Raw genomic sequence first — 20,567 nt, forward strand, 5'->3', positions numbered from 1 at the left:
GTGCAAAGGTGTCTGCTAATTTAAACTGAATTACCCAGAGCAGGCAGCGAGGACGCCCCTTTGCTTACTGCCTCGTGGGGTTTCCCCCTTCTACTTGCTTAAAGTAGAGTGCAATGAAGGAAACCTTTGGCGGTACATTTCTTACCAGCCACCACTACCTCAATAAATAAAGGTGAAACATTGTTGAAACTGAGTTCGTTGCTACTCATATGTTGCTTTAAACTCTGTGCTTATTTTTATATTTCTGAATATTGTCAAGAGATAGAAATACTAGTCCTAGTTTCGTCACAATTTTCGCAGTGAGATTTCCTGTCTTGAATATCTGTTATTGAATATCCAAGTGATAGCTGTAAGAAATTCAACGCTGTGGGTAAAACATTTTTGGCGAAATTTTTCAGGTGTCATCTTTTACCGTTTTAATTTAAATATAATCGTTTGCAATATCATCCGCTTCTCTGGTGATTAGCTGAGCAATGTCACATGGCAATAAGCCAAGCAAATGATTAAACCCATGTATTTTCTGGCATTTCAACTTGTTTGCGAAATGTTCAAATATAATGAAATATAAACATATCATTTTCGTCAAGTTTAAATTTTTCAATCAAACGATGAAGCTCTAACTTTGGATTCATGTGCGTACCACTAGTATTTTGATTGGTGCCAGAATATGCATATCTACTTTCTGCTTCAACGCATAATTTTTGCAGTTCAAATTCCAGACGTTAAGAGTTGCAATAAAATAAGCCAATAGCTTGTTTTTTTGTGAATTTAGAGATACATTTTTATGTATCACACCCGAAGGCGAAAACTAACCAAGTGTAATAACATGAAGTAAGTAATGTGGAAGAAATCTTTAGCCAAGAAAGTTGACTGAATGTGGCGTCATCAAGGTAACTGTAAGTCGAGGAAAGGGCGAAAGATGGTCATGTGATGCTAAACAAGACTTCCCATTGTTCTCTTGACCATGTTAAGGTTTAGCACAAAATATGATAAACAGGATGGAATACTTAAAGAATACAGTTTAAAATAGTGTTACGAATTTGGTATTTAAAAAGCTAATGTTAGTTCAATTATAAATTAAATGGTTTTATTTCCCGCACAGTGCAGCGCATGAAGAATGTTAAAAGAAAGCTAAGCCAGAAAATTGAAAATACAAGAGCGTGTGCATTAAACATTTAATAAATATCTCTTTAATTTCGAGAAAGTACTAGAAAATTCTCGCGCGTGATTTTAAAATCTTATAAAAGAAGGAAAACCTCTCAGTTCATGGTTAGTTAGTTTGTTGTTGTTTAGAAAACTGCTCTTGTGTATTGTAGCGAATTCGCGGATTAACTTTCTTTAGCTGTTTTGAATTAAGTTCTTTTGAACGTTTGAGTAGTTAAAAGATAACTACTGTGATATATTGTGATACTGCACGATTATTTGAGGACATTTAATCATATTTGTTATAATAATAAATTTTTGTTCATTTTTCATCGGACTTGTGCATTCATTTCGTAACGAACCCGTACACACGCAACAATTTTTGGTGTCAGGAGTGGGGTTTTGAATGCCATTTACAAGAGCGATGGAAGAACAATTCAGGCAAATGATGATTGCATTTACTGCTTTCCAAGAAAAGATGGAAGGGGCCGTCAACTCCGTTAAGGAAGAAATGATGGGCCAGGAATCCCTTAAGGAAGAAATGAAAGCAACACAGGAACAGATGAAAATTGGGCCAGGAATCTGTTAAAGAGGAATTGAAGAGAGAAATTACTTGCATAATAGAAAACACGTTTGAAGCTATGGAAAGAAGAATACATACAGTTGGAGAAATTCAAGAAAGAGTTTCTGCGGTAGAGAAACAAATTGAACAAAGAGTTTCTGCCGTCCAACAACAAATTGAGGAAAGGGTTTCTGCTGCTGTTGCCAAAGAAGTTGACACTTTAAAGAAGAGCATAGCGACAGAAGGAAGCAATTCTGAGGGTTTTAAATTCTTACGGATGCCTGCTCGTCCATCTCTGAAGCTATCCACATATGATGGGAAGACACCCTGGCAAGTGTATAAAACACAATTTTCTATCGTTTCGGATGCGAATGGATGGGATTCTCAAACTAAGGCCTGTCATCTCGCCGCTTCTCTGAGAGCAGACGCAGCGGATATCCTGCAGACGCTTCCAGAAAACCGAAGACTTGACTTCGAAGCTTTATCCGGCGCATTAGAGCTGCTGCGCTTTGCCAAGAAATGTTTAAAAGACTACAGCAGGCTTCAATTAAAATCCCATCAACAGAAGCCCATCGAATCACTCAAGGAACTCGCCACAGATGTTGAAAGGCTGTCCCACCTCGCCTTTGCGGAGTGCCCCAGAGACGAGGGAAATCTGTCCCTGCAGTACTTTATCGATCGTATCTGGGATCCCGAAATACAGAAGGCTCTATGAATGGCGGATGTTAAAGATTTGAAAAGTGCTTTAGTGTACGCCATGAAATTCGAGGCAGCCCAGCAAGCCACTCTTCGAGACCGCCACCCAGTGAGAGCTGCTCACGTCCAGGAGCGAGGGGATCAAGTCACCGCTCGCCTAGACGATTTAACTAGACAACTGAACACCTTGAGACGGAATATTGGTGATAAGAAACCGACCGTTAAGTGCTGGAACTGCGGTGCTGAAGAACACATACGACGAAACTGCAGAACACCCCAGGGTACGGATGTTAAGACCGCTCCTAACAAACAGCAGGGAAACTAATTAGTGGCCATCTCGGGGGGTGGAGGTTGCCAAATAAAGAAAAGCCCCAGTTTAAACGCTTCAGATTTCTGCAGTGAGAGGCGGCAGTAATGACTTTTCATAATAGGACATATTAATGGAGTTCCCTGCAATATGACGATAGATACAGGAGACAACATTACCATCATCCGAAAAGATATGGCTCAACCACTGGGAAACAAACTTATCTGGACGCCGCCCTGTGTTACCCTCCAGACTGTGTCCGGTGAGAAGATCGATATCAACAGAAAAGTAAATGTTAACATCATGTTTGGAAGTGCCGCTTACCATCACACGGCATATGTTGCAGAGATCACTGATTCTTGCATACTCGGATTGGACTTTCTAAGGAAATACAATTTTTCCTTGGACTTTAAAAATAACGAATTGCATTCTACATCTGAGGACATAGCGTTATTTGGAGTTGATGATGAAGTTAAATCTATCCACAAAATTATAGCTCAAGACGATATAACAACACCCGCAAGAAACGAGTTTTTGCTTCCTGAATACATAGCCGAAAATAGAAATTTCCACTACGGCATCATAGAATATCCCAATAGCTGTAATAGCCCAAAAGGAGTACTAGTAGCTTCAACACTCGTCGACCCATCCAAAACGGTTATTCTGGTGAGAGTCGTTAATGTAACTGAGAAGGCATGAGTTGTTAAGAAAGGTGAAGTGGTTGCTGCATGTAGTCCAGTAAGCAGCGTTGAAAGAAAGAGTAACATCCAAGAATCCGTACCTTCAGAAAGCATTACATCGGAGTTATTGCAGAATGCGCAATTAAACGATGAAGAGAAGAATGCTGCCGATCGCGTCATTAAAAATCTTCAAGTTGCTTTCTCCCGCTCGTCTTCTGACGTGGGTCGAACTAGTTTGACACAACATAGAATCGATACCGGCGATCATCCCCCAATCAAGCAATATCCAAGACGTCTACCGTTTGCTAAACAGGAAGAGGTACGAACACTTTTAAAGGATATGGAAGAAAGCTATGTCGTCGAGCCTTCAGCAAGTCCATGGGCATCTCCCATCGTCCTAGTCAGAAAGAAAGACGGCTCAACAAGATTTTGCGTCGACTATTGCCGGTTGAACGAGGTTACGAAGAAAGACAGTTACCCTCTTCCTAGAATTGACGACATTCTAGACACTTTTTCTGGAAGCAAGTGGTTCTCAACACTTGATTTAAAGAGTGGGTATTGGCAGGTAGAAATACAGCCTGAAGACCGAGAAAACACGGCATTTACTGCCGGACAAGGGCTTTGGCAATTCAAGGTGATGACATATGGACTGTGTAATGCGCCGGCAACATTCGAACGTCTTATGGAGACCGTTTTGAAATGCCTTTCCTACGAAGCCTGCCTGATATACCTGGACGACATCATCATCGTCGGAAAGATTTTGAAGAACATTTAGATAATCTTAGGAAGGTGCTTCAGAAACTGAAAGAAGCTAATCTGAAGCTGAGTCCCACTAAATGCAAATTGTTCCGGAAGGAAGTGATTTACCTGGGACATGCCATTTCTGCAGAAGGTGTACGCACGGATCCTGAAAAGGTATCAGCGGTTAAATCCTGGAAACGTCCCGAAAATGTCCATCAGCTGAGAAGCTTCCTAGGGCTTTGCACCTACTATAGGAGATTCGTGAAGGACTTTTCTTCCATCACAAGCTGACAGAGAGCAAGCAAACGTTCTTGTGGACAAAAGAATGCGAGGATGCATTTAACAACTTAAAGGAAGCTTTAACATCTACTCCGATCCTGACGTATTCTCAGCTCGACAGACCGTTTATTCTCGACACGGACGCAAGCAATGAAAGTGTCAGTGCGGTTTTGTCCCAAGAAATAGACGGCCAAAAACGTGCAGTGGCGTACTGGAGCAAGTGCCTGTCTAAACCGGAGAGGAATTACTGTGTCGCCAGGAAAGAGTTGCTCGCCATAGTTAAAGCTGTAGAACATTTTCATCATTATCTATACGGCAGAAAATTCCTGCTCCGCACAGACCATGCCTCATTGGCCTGGCTTTTAAATTTCAAGAATCCTGAGGGTCAAATAGCGAAGTGGATACAGAGACTTCAAGAATATGACATCACTTTCCGTCATTGTAAGGGATCATCACATGGGAACGCCGATGTCCTGTCTAGACGACCTTGCCCAGAAAGCTGCCGATATTGTTCCAGGGTGGAAGCGAAATACCAGCTGCTGACTCTGGTCGCAAGACAAATTGCAAGACATGAACATCAGCTGATCTAGACCCGTGGAGTGATGATGAAGTCAGGAAAGACCAGCTGGCAGACCACGACATTAAACCCATAATTGATTTAATGGAGTCATCAAACAAAAAACCTTCTTCACAGGACATTTTTATCTGTAGTCCTACAACAAAACAATACTGGGCACTCTGGGATTCACTTCACATTCGAAACGGCGTCTTATACCGGAAATTCGAATCAGATGATGGGAAGACGTTCTGATGGCAACTGATTCTTCCAAGATCGCGATTCCTGATGTCCTTAAAGAACTACATAACAGCCCTACAGGAGATCACTTTGGAATTATGAAGACCTTACAGAGTGTTCGTGAGTGCTTTTACTGGAATAATGCAAAGGATGACGTGCAAAAGTGGTTCCGATCTTGCGATGCCTGTGCAGGTCGGAAAGGACCAAGGAAACGCAGCCGAGGGAAGCTGCAACGTTACAACGTAGGTGTGCCGTTTGAACGTATCGCCTTTGACATCTTGGGACCTCTGCCACGAACTGCTGATGGCAACAAATACATACTCGTTGTCATTGATTACTTAAACCAAGTGGCCTGAAGCGTATCCTATTCCTGATTAAGAGGCTGTTACAATAGCTGAGGTGATGATACAGTACTGGATTTCCGGGTTCGGTGTGCCTCTTCTGTTACATTCCGATCAGGGAAGGAATTTTACCTCGGTAGTAATCAAAGAACTATGCAAACTACTCGGCATTGACAAAACCCAAACGACACCATTACGTCCCCAGTCGGACGGCATGGTAGAGAGGTTCAATCGAACCATCCTTAATAACCTCTCATTAGTGGTTTCCAGAAACCAGCAGGACTGGGACAAGAAATTATTGCTGCTCTTACTGGCTTAACGCAGTGCTGTTCACGAGACTACCGGCTATTCCCCATCACAGATGCTCTTCGGTCGTGACCTTCGTCTGCTTTGTGATCTATTGTTTGGTTGCCCTCCAGATGCTCCTTCATCGTCTGAGGAATATATTCAAGATCTCCAGGCCCGGTTTGAAGTGATGCACAACTTTTCACGAGAGCGAGGCAACTTGGCGACGGAGAAGATGAAGACCCGATACGAGACAAGAGCTACTGAACATCAATTCCACGAAGGAGACAAGGTGTGGTTTTGGAATCCGACTCGACGGACAGAACTTTGTCCTATTCTACAGTCACCATGGGATGGTCCTTGCACTCTTAAACAGGCTGAACGACATCGTAGTTCGGATCCATACGTCTTCGAACTCTAAGCCTAAAGTCGCTCATTACGACAGGTTAGCTCATTACTATGGCCATACTACGTAATGTCAATAACTGTAAATAGTGTAAGATCATGGTCCTTTTTGTTTCTAAATGTGTATTTAGTATTTGATTTGTATTTTGTATTTGATAGCATTTGATTTGTCTTATTTATTGCATTTATTGTTCGTGTTGTTTATAATTGTAATGTAGTGCTTATTATTGCATTTATACCTTTAGTTGTAAGTTTGGCTTCCTGTCTAGGGATTGTACTGCCCGGGACGTGCAGTCCTTGGGAAGGGGGGCAGTGTTACGAATTTGGTATTTAAAAAGCTAATGTTAGTTCAATTATAAATTAAATGGTTTTATTTGCCGCGCAGTGCAGCGCGTGACGAATATTAAAAGAAAGCTAAGCCGGAAAATTGAAAATACAAGAGCGCATGCATTAAACATTTAATAAATATCTCTTTTTGATTTCGAAAAAGTACGAGGCGTATTCAGAAACTAAGTACCGTTTTAGAAAAAAACAAAATAGTAAAACAATTTTTTCGAATCCAATTTTATTTTTACATGAAACTACATGTCTTATACTATTTTTCAACATAGTTTCCGCCAATGATCAAACACATGTCATAGCGGTGACCAGTTTTTGTATACCATCGTCAAAGAAACTTCCTGCCAGTTTCGATAACCACGACTCCACAGCATTTTTCATGTCATCGTCAGATCCAAAGCGCTTGCCACCAAGCTCGTGCTTCATGTGCAAGAACAAGCGATAGTCGGACGGCGCCAAGTCCGGGCTGTATGGCGGGTGATCGAACTGCTCCCAATGAAACTGTCGAATTAACGATTGAGTGACAACAGCAGTAAGGGGATGAGCATTGTCGTGGAGCAACACAGTTCCTTTACTGAGGATTCCTCTTCGTTTGTTTTGAATGGCACGCCTTAGTTTTGTTAGTCTCACAATAGCGTGTCGCATTAATGGTTTCACCTCTGGGAAGAAATTCTGTAAGCAAAACGCCTTTCCTATCCCAGAAGACAGTGCACATGATTTTTTGTGATGAAATTGTCACTTTGAACTTTTGTTTTTTCGGAGAATGAGTGTGTCTCCACTCCATCGATTGTTGTTTCGATTCTAGTGTGAAATGACACGCCCAAGTTTCATCACCTGTCACAATTTGGTTAAAAAAGTTTTCTCCCTCATCACTGTACCGCTTGAGAAATGTCAGGGCACTACCAAGTCGCTTTGTTTTGTGAACATCAGTGAGCATTTTTGGAACCCATCGGGAACACAGTTTACGATAATTCAAGCGGTCAGACACAATTTCGAACAAAACAGTACGTGAAATTTGTGGAAATGCCTCTGAAAAAGTTGTCATTGTGTCCGCGCCTATGAGGAAATGAATTTCAGAAAGAGAATGCTCGAACAACAATTTTTTATGCCTACCTTCAACATCATTCAAAAATATGTTATGGGTTTTTAACTTATTTAAATAAGGCTTGATGTCAAATTGTGGAATATCAGAACAAATTTTCGCTTGATCAAAAGATTTGAAGTTACACTGATAATCGTTTTTAATACTACTTAAACGTACAACGAATTGTTTATGAGTTTCAACCACTTCTGTTTCTCCGAACAGACTATGAATCACACTGCTTTCGTTAATACATACGTACTGCAAAGCATTAGCTAAGAATTTAGATACATAGCTTGACTCCCAGAATCAAACAGCGGCAGTATTTTGCTGGACCATTTCCACGCAATTTTACTACTAAAGTTTGTAATAAAACTTTCTCTAAACATGATTTGTTCGTCAAATTGAGATCCTTCTTATTTGATTTTTTTTCATCTAAACTATTTCTGTCACAGATTAAACTATTGTATTTCCAACCACATGAATACCACTTTATCTTCGAAAAGTAATTTTTTGCCAAATGGTTACCTCTTTTAAGGCATAAATAACATATTCCGAGTTTTCGAAGTGACGCCTTTCTGTCTGCTCAGAAACTTCGGTCAAGCATCGGAAGTATGTTTTTCTTTTTCTGAATCCTCGCAAAATAGGCAGCTGTTAATTGAAACCTTTAACACAGCAGCCGTTGGAATAGAAATTTTATTTATTCTTTTTTCTTTAGGAAAGTGGTTCGAATTATGGTTGTTTATTTTATCTTGAATTTGTAGCATAGATTCGTGGCATTCACTTTCCGTTTTTAAGAACTCTAATAATTCGTTTACATCGAAATTATTTTTAGATACCCTTTTTCTTTGGAAATAAAGATTCAGTTCATTCGGAATTAATTTTAATAAAACTGGTGTCAATAACGCGCCATATGTGGCCAGAAGTTACATTAAGTGATTTCAAACTTCTTATCAGTATTTCGGTATCATCATACAACTTACGTAATGCAAATATGTTGTTAGCAGTCCTAACAGGTTCTAAATTTAACAATTTCCCCATACAGTGTCTCACAAAAGTGATGGGACACTTGTGTTTTACAAAAGGAAACTGTAGTAAAATAAATTTAAAAAACATGTAAAAATTTTTTGTGGGTGTGTTTCATACTTAAATTTAGTAACGATTATTACATAACATACATTTTCTCAAAATATTAAAATATTAATTTAATAAAAATACAATTGTTTAGAACGGAGCAAAAAATGGCTCACATAAGTGATGGGACACTTACTTTTCCATCAAATATTTATCCAAAAATTTTACTTTTTAAAAGGTTTTAATATTTTGTTGGATTTCCTTTTACTTTTAAAACATAATTTAATCTTCTTGGGATGGATTCGACTAATTTTTTTTTTTTTTGTGTGTGTGTGTGTGTGTGTGTGTGTGCGTGTGTGTGTGCTTTCTGGAGCGATTTTACCCCAATTCTTCTTGAAGCACCGATTTTAATTGTTCTTCTGAAGAAATGGTGTGTTTGCGAATTCTTGATTCCAATTCTTGCCAAATATTCTCTATGGGATTTAAGTCTGGAGATTGCGGTGGTGTTTTTATTATTTCAGGATAGTTATACAGCAACCAAAGTCTAACGTTCAAAGCAGTTAACTCTTGCGGTCATTGTCCTGGTAGACTTTAAAATCGTTATGAAGGTTCAATTTTCGTGCTGAAGATTTTAAATTTTGATTAAAAATGACAATATACTTGTACTGATCCATTATACTGTCAATAAAAACAAGATTGCCAACTCAAGCGGACGACATACACTCCCATACCATAACTCCTCCTCCACCATGTTTTAATGTTGGCACCAAGTTCTGTTTGCGAAATTCTTCCCTGGGTTTTCTCCACACCAAGATTCTACCATCAGAACCAAATATATTAAATTTACTCTCATTGGTAAATATAACTTCATTCCAGTAATCAGAATTTTTATTTATGTTGGATTTTGCGAAAACCAGTGTGAGTTTTCTATTCTTTTCACTTAAAAGGAATTTTTCCTGGTTGCTCTACCGTGATATCCAGCAGATCGAATTACTCTTCTAATAGTCTCAGGATTAACAAAGTTACAAAAGGAAACTGTAGTAAAATAAATAAAAAAAAGTGTAAAACTTTTTGTGGGTGTATTTCATACTTAAATTAAGTAACAATTATTACATAATATACATTTTCTCAAAATATTAAAATAATAATTTAATAAAAATACAATTGTTCAGAACGGAGCAAAAAATGGCTCACATAAGTGATGGGACACCCCTAGATACTACTACGTACTATAATAAAAATATTTTTGGGGGTTTTTATTTTTACTCAAAAGCAATTGGCAATAATTTATAAAATCGTCTGCAGTATTTCTCTCCAGTTTGTTTTGGAAATTTTGTGTTTTTTAGCTCTGTGCAGCCATGAATGCTAAACGAAAAGAAACTTTGTCTGAAATTCGAAAATTAGTTATTAATTTGCATATTGAACGTGGAAAATCTATTAGAGAAACTGCTGAAACAGTTAACTTGAGAGTCATTCAACAGTTTTCAATATCATTAAATCAATCAGCAGCAACTGTAGGAGCACTCAATCTTGGATTTTTTTTAATATTTCGAACGATAATTCGCTGTATTCGATTGGATAGCTTTGATGGTCGGCCAGGTCTTCTTTTATCCTGAATCATATGATTCTTTTTATATCCGTTAATGATACTGAAAACTGTTGAATGACTCAAATTAACTGTTTCAGCAGTTTCTCTAATAGATTTTCCACCTTCAATATGCAATTTAATAACTAATTTTCGAATTTCAGGCAAAGTTTCTTTTCGTTTAGCATTCATGGCTGCACAGAGCTAAAAAACGCAAAAATTCCAAAACAAGCTGGAGAGAAATACTGCAGATGATTTTATAAATTATTGCCAATTGCTTTTGAGTAAAAATAAAAACCCCCAAAAATATTTTTATTGTAGTACGTAGTAGTATCTAATGGTGTCCATGTGAGCCATTTTTTGCTCCATTCTAAACAATTGTATTTTTATTAAATTAATATTTTAATATTTTGAGAAAATGTAAGTTATGTAATAATTGTTACTAAATTTAAGTATGAAACACACTCAGAAAAAATTTTTACATGTTTTTGTAATTTATTTTACTACAGTTTCCTTTTGTAAAGCACAAGTGTCCCATCACTTTTGTGAGATACTGTATGTGCATTTATAATTAAATCTGTTCGATCAAAGCGTGTTTTAAGTAACTCTATTGCGGCAAAATAATTTTCACTTGATGCAAAACCACTAACAGCATTACAAGCAGCACCTGATAAAAATGAAATAAAATAATTAAATTTGTCTGTATCTGTTAAATCACTATTCTGATGTATTGCATTGTCAAACTGGTTCCAAAATGATAAGCAATTAACAGGATCGCCATTAAATTTATTGATCGATAATTTGGGCAATTTAATTTTTGAATGAGAAACAGAAATGTTTGAAATGCAGAAATTCACAATATTACCAATTGTATTCGAAACTGGAATTTCAGGTTTCCTTTTCTCTTTTAACATAAATGTTAGTTTTGATTTCATGGAAATTATTTTCTCGGAATAAACTTCACAAGTTTCAAATTCCGATTCATATTCAGTAGCCTCAATTAATTCTTGTATTTGTTTATCTAATTCTTTTAGGCTGTTATATTTTGAATCTAATAAATCAATATTTTCATTAAGGGGACTCGTACACCTTAAACCCCTCATGATCTTCGAATATGTGACTATTGCAAGAATTGGGATATTTTATTTATTTTAAAAGCAATTACTTCCAACTTTTTACAGCTGACTACATGATATAGCTGCTTTGGAAACTAGTAACTGGAAAATTTGTGTTGCCACAAATATGTTTGTAATTTAATCCCCTTTAGACAAAATATTTTGCCATGTTTCCACATTGCGCGCATGATATTTTAAAAATGGCTAATGGTACATAGTTGAAATTTGATTAAATTCTTCATATGGGCACTATTTTATAACTGAACCAACAATCTGATGAATATTTTAATATTGAAAAATTTTATGGTCGAAACCATTACAAATTTTTTTAATAAAATACATTTTATAAACTAGACTCAAAATAAAATAAAAATTAACATGAAATTTTTAGAATTTTAGGTTCACAGTAGTTTCCAGATGTTATAAAAGCTATATATTAAATATGGAATTAAATTATGAAACAGAATGTTTTAAACTGTGCGCGCAAGTTGGAAACATGACGAAAAATGTTGTCACAAAGCGGATTAAATTATAAAAATATTTGTGGCAACACAAACTTTCTGATGACTATTTCAGAAAGCAGCTATATTATGTAGTCAGCTGTAAAACGTTGGTAGTAATTGCTTTTAAAATAAATAAGTCATCTCAATTCTTGCGACAGTCACCTATTCGAACATCTTATGGATTTTAAGGTGTATGAGTCCCCTTAAGAATACACAAATCAAGTTCTGTTTCTTAGAGGTATTCTTTACAATTATTTATCAACTTTGTTGTCATACTCCTAACTACAGTTCGTCTTTTCTTTAATTCTTCTATTTAGTAGTATTCTTATATTTCAAATTACAAATCAGTACTCTCAAATAATAAATAAACTTCTCAAATCAAAAGGAGCTATTTTTCAAACATTCCTAAATCTTTCACTTGAATATAGTCTACTTCGGCGGTCCCTGTTCGGGCGCCAAATTTTTATATCATTTCAATTCAGAAAAAACAGATCATTCAAAATTCTAGATAAGCAAATGAAGAAAGGTTGCTACCTTTATGATCCGCGTTTTTCGATTCTGGTCCGCCACTTTTGTAGACAGACTCCGATTTGTTTTCAAACTCATCTAAAATTGGCACTATTTTGTATGAATAACTTTATTTGACATTTCACACAAAAGGGGAACAATATCTAAATCATTACAACATCAAAAATACTTCTAACTACTTAGCGTCATTGTTCCACATATCTAAAAGTGTCATTATTCTACTGCGTCACTGTACTAAAAGCATACGCTCATCATTGCCAGTTCTCAAAAAACAAACTTTCTTTTTCGATTCTCGTCGGTCTGGAGTCTCAATCCGTTCCTCAAGAGCGGAGCGTACGTCTTTCGCGACTAAGGCTCCTATATACTAAGGCTCCTATTTAGAGGAGCCTTATTCGCGACAGTGTGTGCAAATTTTTAAATCTAAATTTCTTACATTAAATTATTTCTGTCTTTTATTAAATTACATCCCATTATTTATTTCAATCTAATTTATTAATCTGTTTGTACTAATATTTCAAACTTCTTTGAAATACTTTTTGGTGTCCTAAAAATGCCAAGTATTTCCATAAAAAAATAAACAGGCTTACAAAATTGTTAATAACCAGTATTATATGATTAATTGTTCATTTAATAGTTGATTTAATCACTTTTAACTTAAATCATGTCTAAAATTTCTACATAGAATTTCGTCTGTCTAATTTTTATTATCTTTTCTCAGGCAATTTTTCAAAGAGGAATGAATTAAAGTCTTGATTGTGCAAAACATATCTTTGAATCTAAATGCATTCAAGAAGTGCAAAATATGTAAACAAGATTTTGTCCCCCCCCCCCTAAATCAGTCATTTAAACTATTCCAACCGTTCAGGAAAACGATACACATTGTGAACATAAAAATCAGCCCTTTTTACTTCCTTGTACGAAGTAAAAAGGAAGTTATCGCGAAAAGTTTCAGGCAGCATATTTCAACGAAAATATCCATTTTGACGGCTATCGAATGCAATTTAACGATGTTTTTGCGTGATATCTGTACGTAAGGACAGAATAAAATACTCTTTTCCTTCAAAAAAATTATAAAACTGCTTTAAAATTAATTCTGAAGAGAATTTTTCGTGGCGTCTGTACGAACGTATGTACGTACGTATCTCGCATAACTCAAAAACGAGTAGCCTCAGAACGTTGAAATTTTGTATATAGGACATCTATAACATGTAGATGTGCACCTCGTATTTTGGTTGCAATCGGCCGCACGAAACGTATATAAATATATTTATATATATATCCTCTCTATTACCCGGATCAGTGATCTCAGTTTCTTTACTCTTATATGTTTGTAAATTGTACATTTTTTGCTTTAAAAATGATTGAATTATGTTGTTTTTATCTTCCGGTTAAGGATTTTATGCCTTTAGTAAATCTGTGTGCAATATTTTTAGAATTATCAGCAATTTTAAAGTTGTTTAATTGCCGCTAAGCCTGTTTTTAATGGCGGCCATTGATGTTGACCCTTTGAGGTCGCCGCTTTTTCGGATGGCCTAGAGTCTCCTTTTCCCATCGATAGAAAGACTTGTGTCAACGATAGGGGAATGGCCGGTTTATCGATTACGAGTTTCAAAGTCCGTCTCGTGTATGAACCTTTGTGTTTAGAGGCAAAATGAATTTTGCGAAATCTTGGAGCGAATTTAAAGAAATACTTCGCAGACACGAAGTAGAAACTGTAACAAAATATGTTTACTACTATGGAAAGTCATTCGATAAAGAGAGTAAGTAATTTTTGAAGATGTAATGAGTAAATAAAAATCCTCTAGAATGTAAATGCTTTCTTTGGTTGTTTAGTTGATATTTGGCCATTTTGTTCCAAAGAACTTATCAGCACTAATTTGTAGTAATTTTATTGCGTAAGATCTAGTTGATGTTGCGAGATTCGGTCCAAGTTGAAAAAAGGGTTTATAGACGTTCATATTCATTAATTTTGTTGCATGACGTGTAATAGCGTTATGTTTGATTTTTATTTGGTTTCATTGTCAGGTATTGCATGTTTTTTTTTTTTTTTTTTTTTTTTAAATAGCTGATGCTTCACGAAACATTCCGTACTGTATTAAACATTAAACAAGATATACCGTGTTAGATTTGAAAATTTTTATTGTTGTTTCTTGAGAAACTCGACAATTGTCTCGATGACTACTATATTTTTCATCCTATTTTAGTGTATGAATGCAGTCTGTTGATTTGAAATATAATCATTTAATAGTCTATAAAGAAAATCCATTCTTTAGTTTTATCATTAACAACATGTTTCAAAATAACCTTATAATAAACACTACCAATTCAAAAAATATTATGTTTTATTTTCAGGTAATAGTTCACCATAAAATTATAATGCATTGAAATATCAGGAAGTTATAATAATAAAGATATTGAATTTTAGAAAACAGGAAAGTTTTCTGAAATGTATATATATTTCTTTAGTGATGTGATATATATATTTCTTTAGTCAATGAATGCTACTTATCTTGTGTGTAAAATCACATTACTGTCTATTTTGACTCTTAGCACGAATGGACTAGCAGATAAGATAGCTGAATACTGGATGTTTGATCAAGGTATAAATACTGTTGAATGGATTAGCTGCATGGGAATTTTCCTGTTCTCCTTATATATAAGTGAATACAAGACAGTTTCCCATTAGACCTTCTCAAAGGCATCCCTTTTGCGTAAGGCAGCTAGCTCATTCTATACTTTACCTAGCATATATAATTTTAATATGAGACAAAATGACATAATATTTTTACATAATAGTTTAATGCTTTTAATATCTCTCTATGTTTGCAGTAGGTGCTGCTTAATGTGATTACATTTGCCCATTTTTGATAATATAAGATGATGAGAAAAGTATCTTTTAAAATAGGAATTGAATTAACTATAAATATAACTAGCCACTTTCTTAACATTTTAATTAGGAAAAATAAAAGTTTGTTTATTAATTGTTTACAGTCTTCATTGCAAAAGTTCATTTGAGTAGTCCATAATGTTTCTGAAATTTATTGGACCAATTCTATACCTATAATCTTAATACTTGGAGGGCATCCTTGTTTAAAGAGATTTTGCCAATGTAAAATCTGAAATTGGGCAAAAACGCAAGTGTATTTTGGCAAAGATGTTTTCAGGAATTTTTACCTCCCTTTTGAAGAAGAGGGAACTGTGCTGAAGCCCTTCCAAATCAATAGCTATTGAAAATTCGTATGAAATTAAGTTTTTTTTTTTAATTTTATTGTTTTGCGCTTTTTTCTAAATGCTTGATTAAAATCATTTTCGTTCTTCAGTTTAAGAAATTTATTGTATAATATTTTGATTATATTAACCAAATTGAGCAAATAAAATTACAGCAAATGATGCATTTTTTATGTTTCCATATATGAAAGAGCAGAACTTAGAAATTCAATAGCAATATACACGACATCAGCTGCAATACATTAAGCAGTGTCTACAGTATGTAGTATATATAGAGACAGTTAAATGTATAATATGTTTATAGAGATCTGTAATTTCTTTCTTTTAAAAATCAAAGCTTATCAGATTGTGATCTAAATCAAAATTTTCTTTCCAGTTGAACTAACTCCAGATTTACGATTAAACTGGTTAGATGATATTCCCTATTTCCACTTTGGGCAAAAAACCTATGTTTGCCATCAAGGAAAAGATCTGAATAAACGTTAAAAGGAAAATTATGCTAAAGAAAAAAATGAAAAGGTAAAATAACATTGTTATATTTAAAAATTTATACAAAAATATCACCTCTTGGATTATATATATATATGTGTGTGTGTGTTTTTTTTTTTTTTTTTTTTCTTTTAGTGTCAAACTGATCATGCTTTTGGTAAAGCATATTCCAAGAACCAGACAACTAAAAAAGTTAATTGTCCAGCTGTAATTAATGTTACCCGAATGTACAGGATGCCTCAGTTCAAGGTAGAAGTTTATTTAACTTTTTGTTCTAAGATGGTCTTAGTAATTTTAGAGAATTTTTTTTTAAGGAAAAAATATAATTCTGTCACGTATGAGCAAGATGTATTGAAGGTATTCTATGATAAAGTATACATACTTTTTGACAAAAACAAAAGGTATTTTTAGAGTCACAATGTAAAAAGAAATGATTTTTTGTGTCTCTTTAATTCAACATATTTTTCTAAATATTTTTTTTTTTTTTGCCAAAAGAGGGTTTTTAACAGTAATATTTTCCTAAATAAATAATTCAGTAATTGACATGCAAATAAAATGATGTTTTCAGGCCAGAAATAAAGGCTTTTTATGCTAATTATATTCTAACCGATTTGCTACAAATAGAAATAAGTTGTTCAAAGTGAAATTTTATTGGTTATGTTTCTTTGAAGAAGTAATTTGATCTATTGTTATAAAAATGGAAGATCCTTTTTACAGCTATTTTTAAAGGAAAGAAATGACTCCTTTTTTTTTTTTTTTTTTTTTTTTTTAATAATTTGCTATGAACAGAAAGTTTTTAAAATTGAACCTTTATCAATAATTAGTTTTAGATGACTGTGCTGGAATTTCTAAATTTTACTGTGATAAATATGTTACAGGTAGTGCCAACCCGAAAAAGAAAGATTATGATATCTCGGAAAATTAAGGAAAAACTAGCCAATAAAGATAGTATTGCTGGTGAAGAAGTTTTCATGTTTAATTTACCTAATAGCCAAGATCATCAAAATCATCTAATGGGTAACATGGCTGCAGTAATAGAACCTATAGATGCTAGAGTGCGGCATTTCATAGCTTCTAAAGTTAAGAATGGAAAATGCAATGCCACTGTAATTGCAGAGCTATTAGAAGTATACGTTTCAACTGAATTGGGAGAAACTGATAAAACGCGCAGACGATTTTATCCAGAAATGGAGGCAATAAGGAAAATAATAAGCCAAGCAAAATCCGATATTAGAACTAGTAAAATTGACCAGGAAAATGCAGAAATGTTAATAAATAGCTGGGATACTTCTAAGTGTTCTGTTTTTTTTAGACCATGTACTGAAAATACATATGATGGTACTGAGCCAAATGACTTTACAGATTCAAAACTAAATCTGCTATTTGTATATCAAAGTGAAGAAATGAAAAATTTATATGTCTTATATGGTTCTAATCTTGTTCTTCTCGACGCGACCTATCGAACCTGTAAGTATGCTCTCCCATTTTATTTTTTAGTTGTCAAAACAAATGTGAACTATCAAATAGTGAGCATAATAATTACACAAAATGAAACAGCCAAAGCATTAGAAGAAGCTCTTATAATTATTAAAAATTGGTCGCCTCTCGTTAGACCAAAATATGGGATGGTTGATTTTGCAATGGAAGAAATTACAAGTTTGGAAAATGTCTTTACAGGAATTAAGGTTTTTATATGTAGTTTCCATCGAGAGCAGGCATGGTCAAGATGGGCTTCTAAAAAAAAGAATGCAGTGGTTCCCAAAGAAGAGCTTTTGTGTAAATTATGTGCCATAGCAAATGCTCCAACTCAGGATGAAATGGTTGCAGCAATAGAGGTATTAAAATCATGGAAGCAATATGAAGCTGTGAAAGATTATTTTGAATTAACATGGTTCAAGGAAATTGAGAGATGGGCTTTGGCTTACAAACCAAATGACTTATTCATAAACTCGAACAATGGTGTTGAACGCTTAAATGAGGAACTAAAATATAGATATCTTCAGGGATATAAAAACTGTATGCTGTCTGAAATAATTAAGATCTTGGTTGAGAAATTTCTGCCAGAAAGATATAGAATTTACGTCAGAAAAAATCTGAGTATGCTTTCGCAGGCCAGATTATACAATGAACATGTACCAAATTATTTAATCAATAAGCCAAAATGGTTAATTGATCACATAAAAACAAAATTAAGAGCTGCTGAAGTTTATGTGGGTAGTATAAAAAAAATTTCACATGGCTTCTTTAAAGTTTCTTTTGAAACTAAGCATGATGCAGTTTATTCTGTCACGTTTGATGAACAGAAACAACTGTGTCAATGCACATGCTTAGATTTCAGAAGAAACCGACTGCTGTGCAAGCATATTGTGTTTGCTGGCATGAAGTTTCCAGCCTGGAGTTTGGAATGTACTGCAGAATGGCTATTTTCAACACCTATTTTCAAAGTTGATGAAGATTTAGTCTCAAGAAGTATTTCAGGCACCAGAAAACGAAAATATTCATCAACTGAAGCTCCTTCAGGTGGAACATCAGATAATTTACCCACCATATCTGAAGAAGCAACGTTGAGTAAAAAAAGAAATTTGATCAATGAGTGCGATGCAAATTACAGATCAATTCGGTCACTCCTTTGGAATTTAGATAGCGAAAATTTACACAATGTAGCCAACTCTTTGAAGGAGATTTTCGAGTCTGCTTCAAAAACAGTTATGCTAGATGAAAATACTGGTCTACCGCTTCAAATTGAAAAAAAAATTAAACTAAAAAAAAGTAAAAGAATTGTCAAGAAGTATGGTCAACTAAACCTCCATCGCCGTAGAAATACCAGAGTTGGAATAAAGGTGGATATACATAAAGAAACCATTTCAGTAGATGGCCAGTAATTAAAATTAGTATAAAACCTAAAGCAGGCTACAAAGAGCCTTTGGCAAAGGTGACACCCCCACCTATGAGTGGATAATAGAGTAATCTCGGGGACCTGCATGCCATGGATACACTAATACTTATTTTCAAATAAAATAATAAATTTCATACTTTTAGGATAATCTTAAATACTGAATATTATCATACTTGAAATACTTTAGTATGTGCATTTATTTTCGGATTCTTCAGAATTTATAGTGAAAAAACTGCTACAACTATATACTATCAAATACCAGATTTCAGACAATTAAAATTGACGATAATTCAAAGTATAACATATAAGTTTTGTACAATTCAATAAACATAATACATGTTATTATTTAGTAATATTTATTTCCTGAACAACTTTACAAACACTTATTTGAGAGTCATATAACTTATTTCTATTCAAAAATGCTGCAGCTGCATTGATTGTCACGATCAAGACATATGAGCAATATAGTATTTAATGCACTCAAAACTGAATCTGGTAAAGACTTACGGCATATTGGTTACCAAATGCATCTAAAGCAAACCAGTATGCAGGGTTAGTTTTACAGGTTCACTTGTTTTCAAATTAGCAACTCTGTAAAAGTTTTACTCTTGGTTGTACTGACACTGCCTGTTCTTTCTCATATCTAATTGTAGTTATTTGGTTGTAATATGCAGTAAAGGTAAGAACACTGGTGTAATATGCTGTAATTTTTATGTTAGATAGCCCAGTTACATGACTACAACATTTTTCCACTACTTTTTTTACACTATAAACTCTGTTTAGAAAGTTATTTTCCATGATTTTGGGGTGTTGTATAATACATCATATGGAATAACTACAGTTAAATGTATTCATTCAAAAGAGGATATATTGTCTTGCTGAATCTTTTCCTGTACTTATTGTTTGATTTAGTATTTCCAATGTGGTGGATTGACCATCATGGAATCATAGCATCCAGTAGATCTTTCAATATAACTCCATTCAGATATTCACATTTATATTATTGTAAATTAACGTAGAAGACAGATTGACAGATATTCTCAGTTCATAGTGCCAAAGTGTTTTTTTAATAATGCTAAAATACAATTAAAAAAAAAAGATTACTCATGTTATTATGTAGAATTAATGTTAAAATTCCATACAAGAAACAAGCATTGATTAATTGTGTTATATAGAATTAAAGAATAAACAGTCAGGTAGAAATTTATAAATGCATAAAACACAACAAAAGGCAGGGCTGCATTTATTCATCCAGTTCATTGAAAAAGTTGTGGCTTTCCTAGACCCCTACCCCTTGTCGAACATGTAGGTTGTTTCGAATGTTGTCATGAGTAACTAACATAAAATATAATTTTTTCCCCAAATTAGTATGTTATAATTTTTGAATAAAAGAAGAGTGAGATAAGTGGTTATTCTAGCCGAAATAAAGTGTGCGTCGAGTTCCAGTAAAAACCCAAAAATGTCATCTGGGAAAGCTGAGAAAGGGGAAACGAG

General features: G+C 34.6%; 1 protein-coding gene across 3 annotated transcripts; it reads left to right on the forward strand.

The window, feature by feature from the left end:
* The first annotated feature begins 13,996 nt into the window (after positions 1-13,996).
* Positions 13,997-19,418, forward strand: LOC146995927 (uncharacterized). Of its 3 annotated transcripts, XM_085822289.1 has the most exons (4): positions 13,997-14,220; positions 16,065-16,207; positions 16,313-16,426; positions 17,056-19,418. In XM_085822289.1, exons 3-4 carry the CDS (start codon positions 16,403-16,405, stop codon positions 19,057-19,059), a joined length of 2,028 nt encoding a protein of 675 aa, XP_085678415.1. In that variant the 5' UTR covers positions 13,997-14,220; positions 16,065-16,207; positions 16,313-16,402; the 3' UTR covers positions 19,060-19,418. The 3 variants fall into 3 exon arrangements, with proteins under 3 accessions (XP_085678415.1, XP_085678413.1, XP_085678414.1); XM_085822287.1 differs by having other exon boundaries at positions 16,313-19,418; XM_085822288.1 differs by lacking the exon at positions 13,997-14,220 and adding an exon at positions 15,019-15,171 and having other exon boundaries at positions 16,313-19,418.
* Positions 19,419-20,567: the final 1,149 nt, after the last annotated feature.

This window comes from Stegodyphus dumicola, chromosome 8 (genome assembly GCF_044657685.1).
Source record: "Stegodyphus dumicola isolate Sdum_Otavi_A_Nest chromosome 8, ASM4465768v1".
Classification (NCBI taxonomy): Eukaryota; Metazoa; Arthropoda; class Arachnida; order Araneae; family Eresidae; genus Stegodyphus; species Stegodyphus dumicola.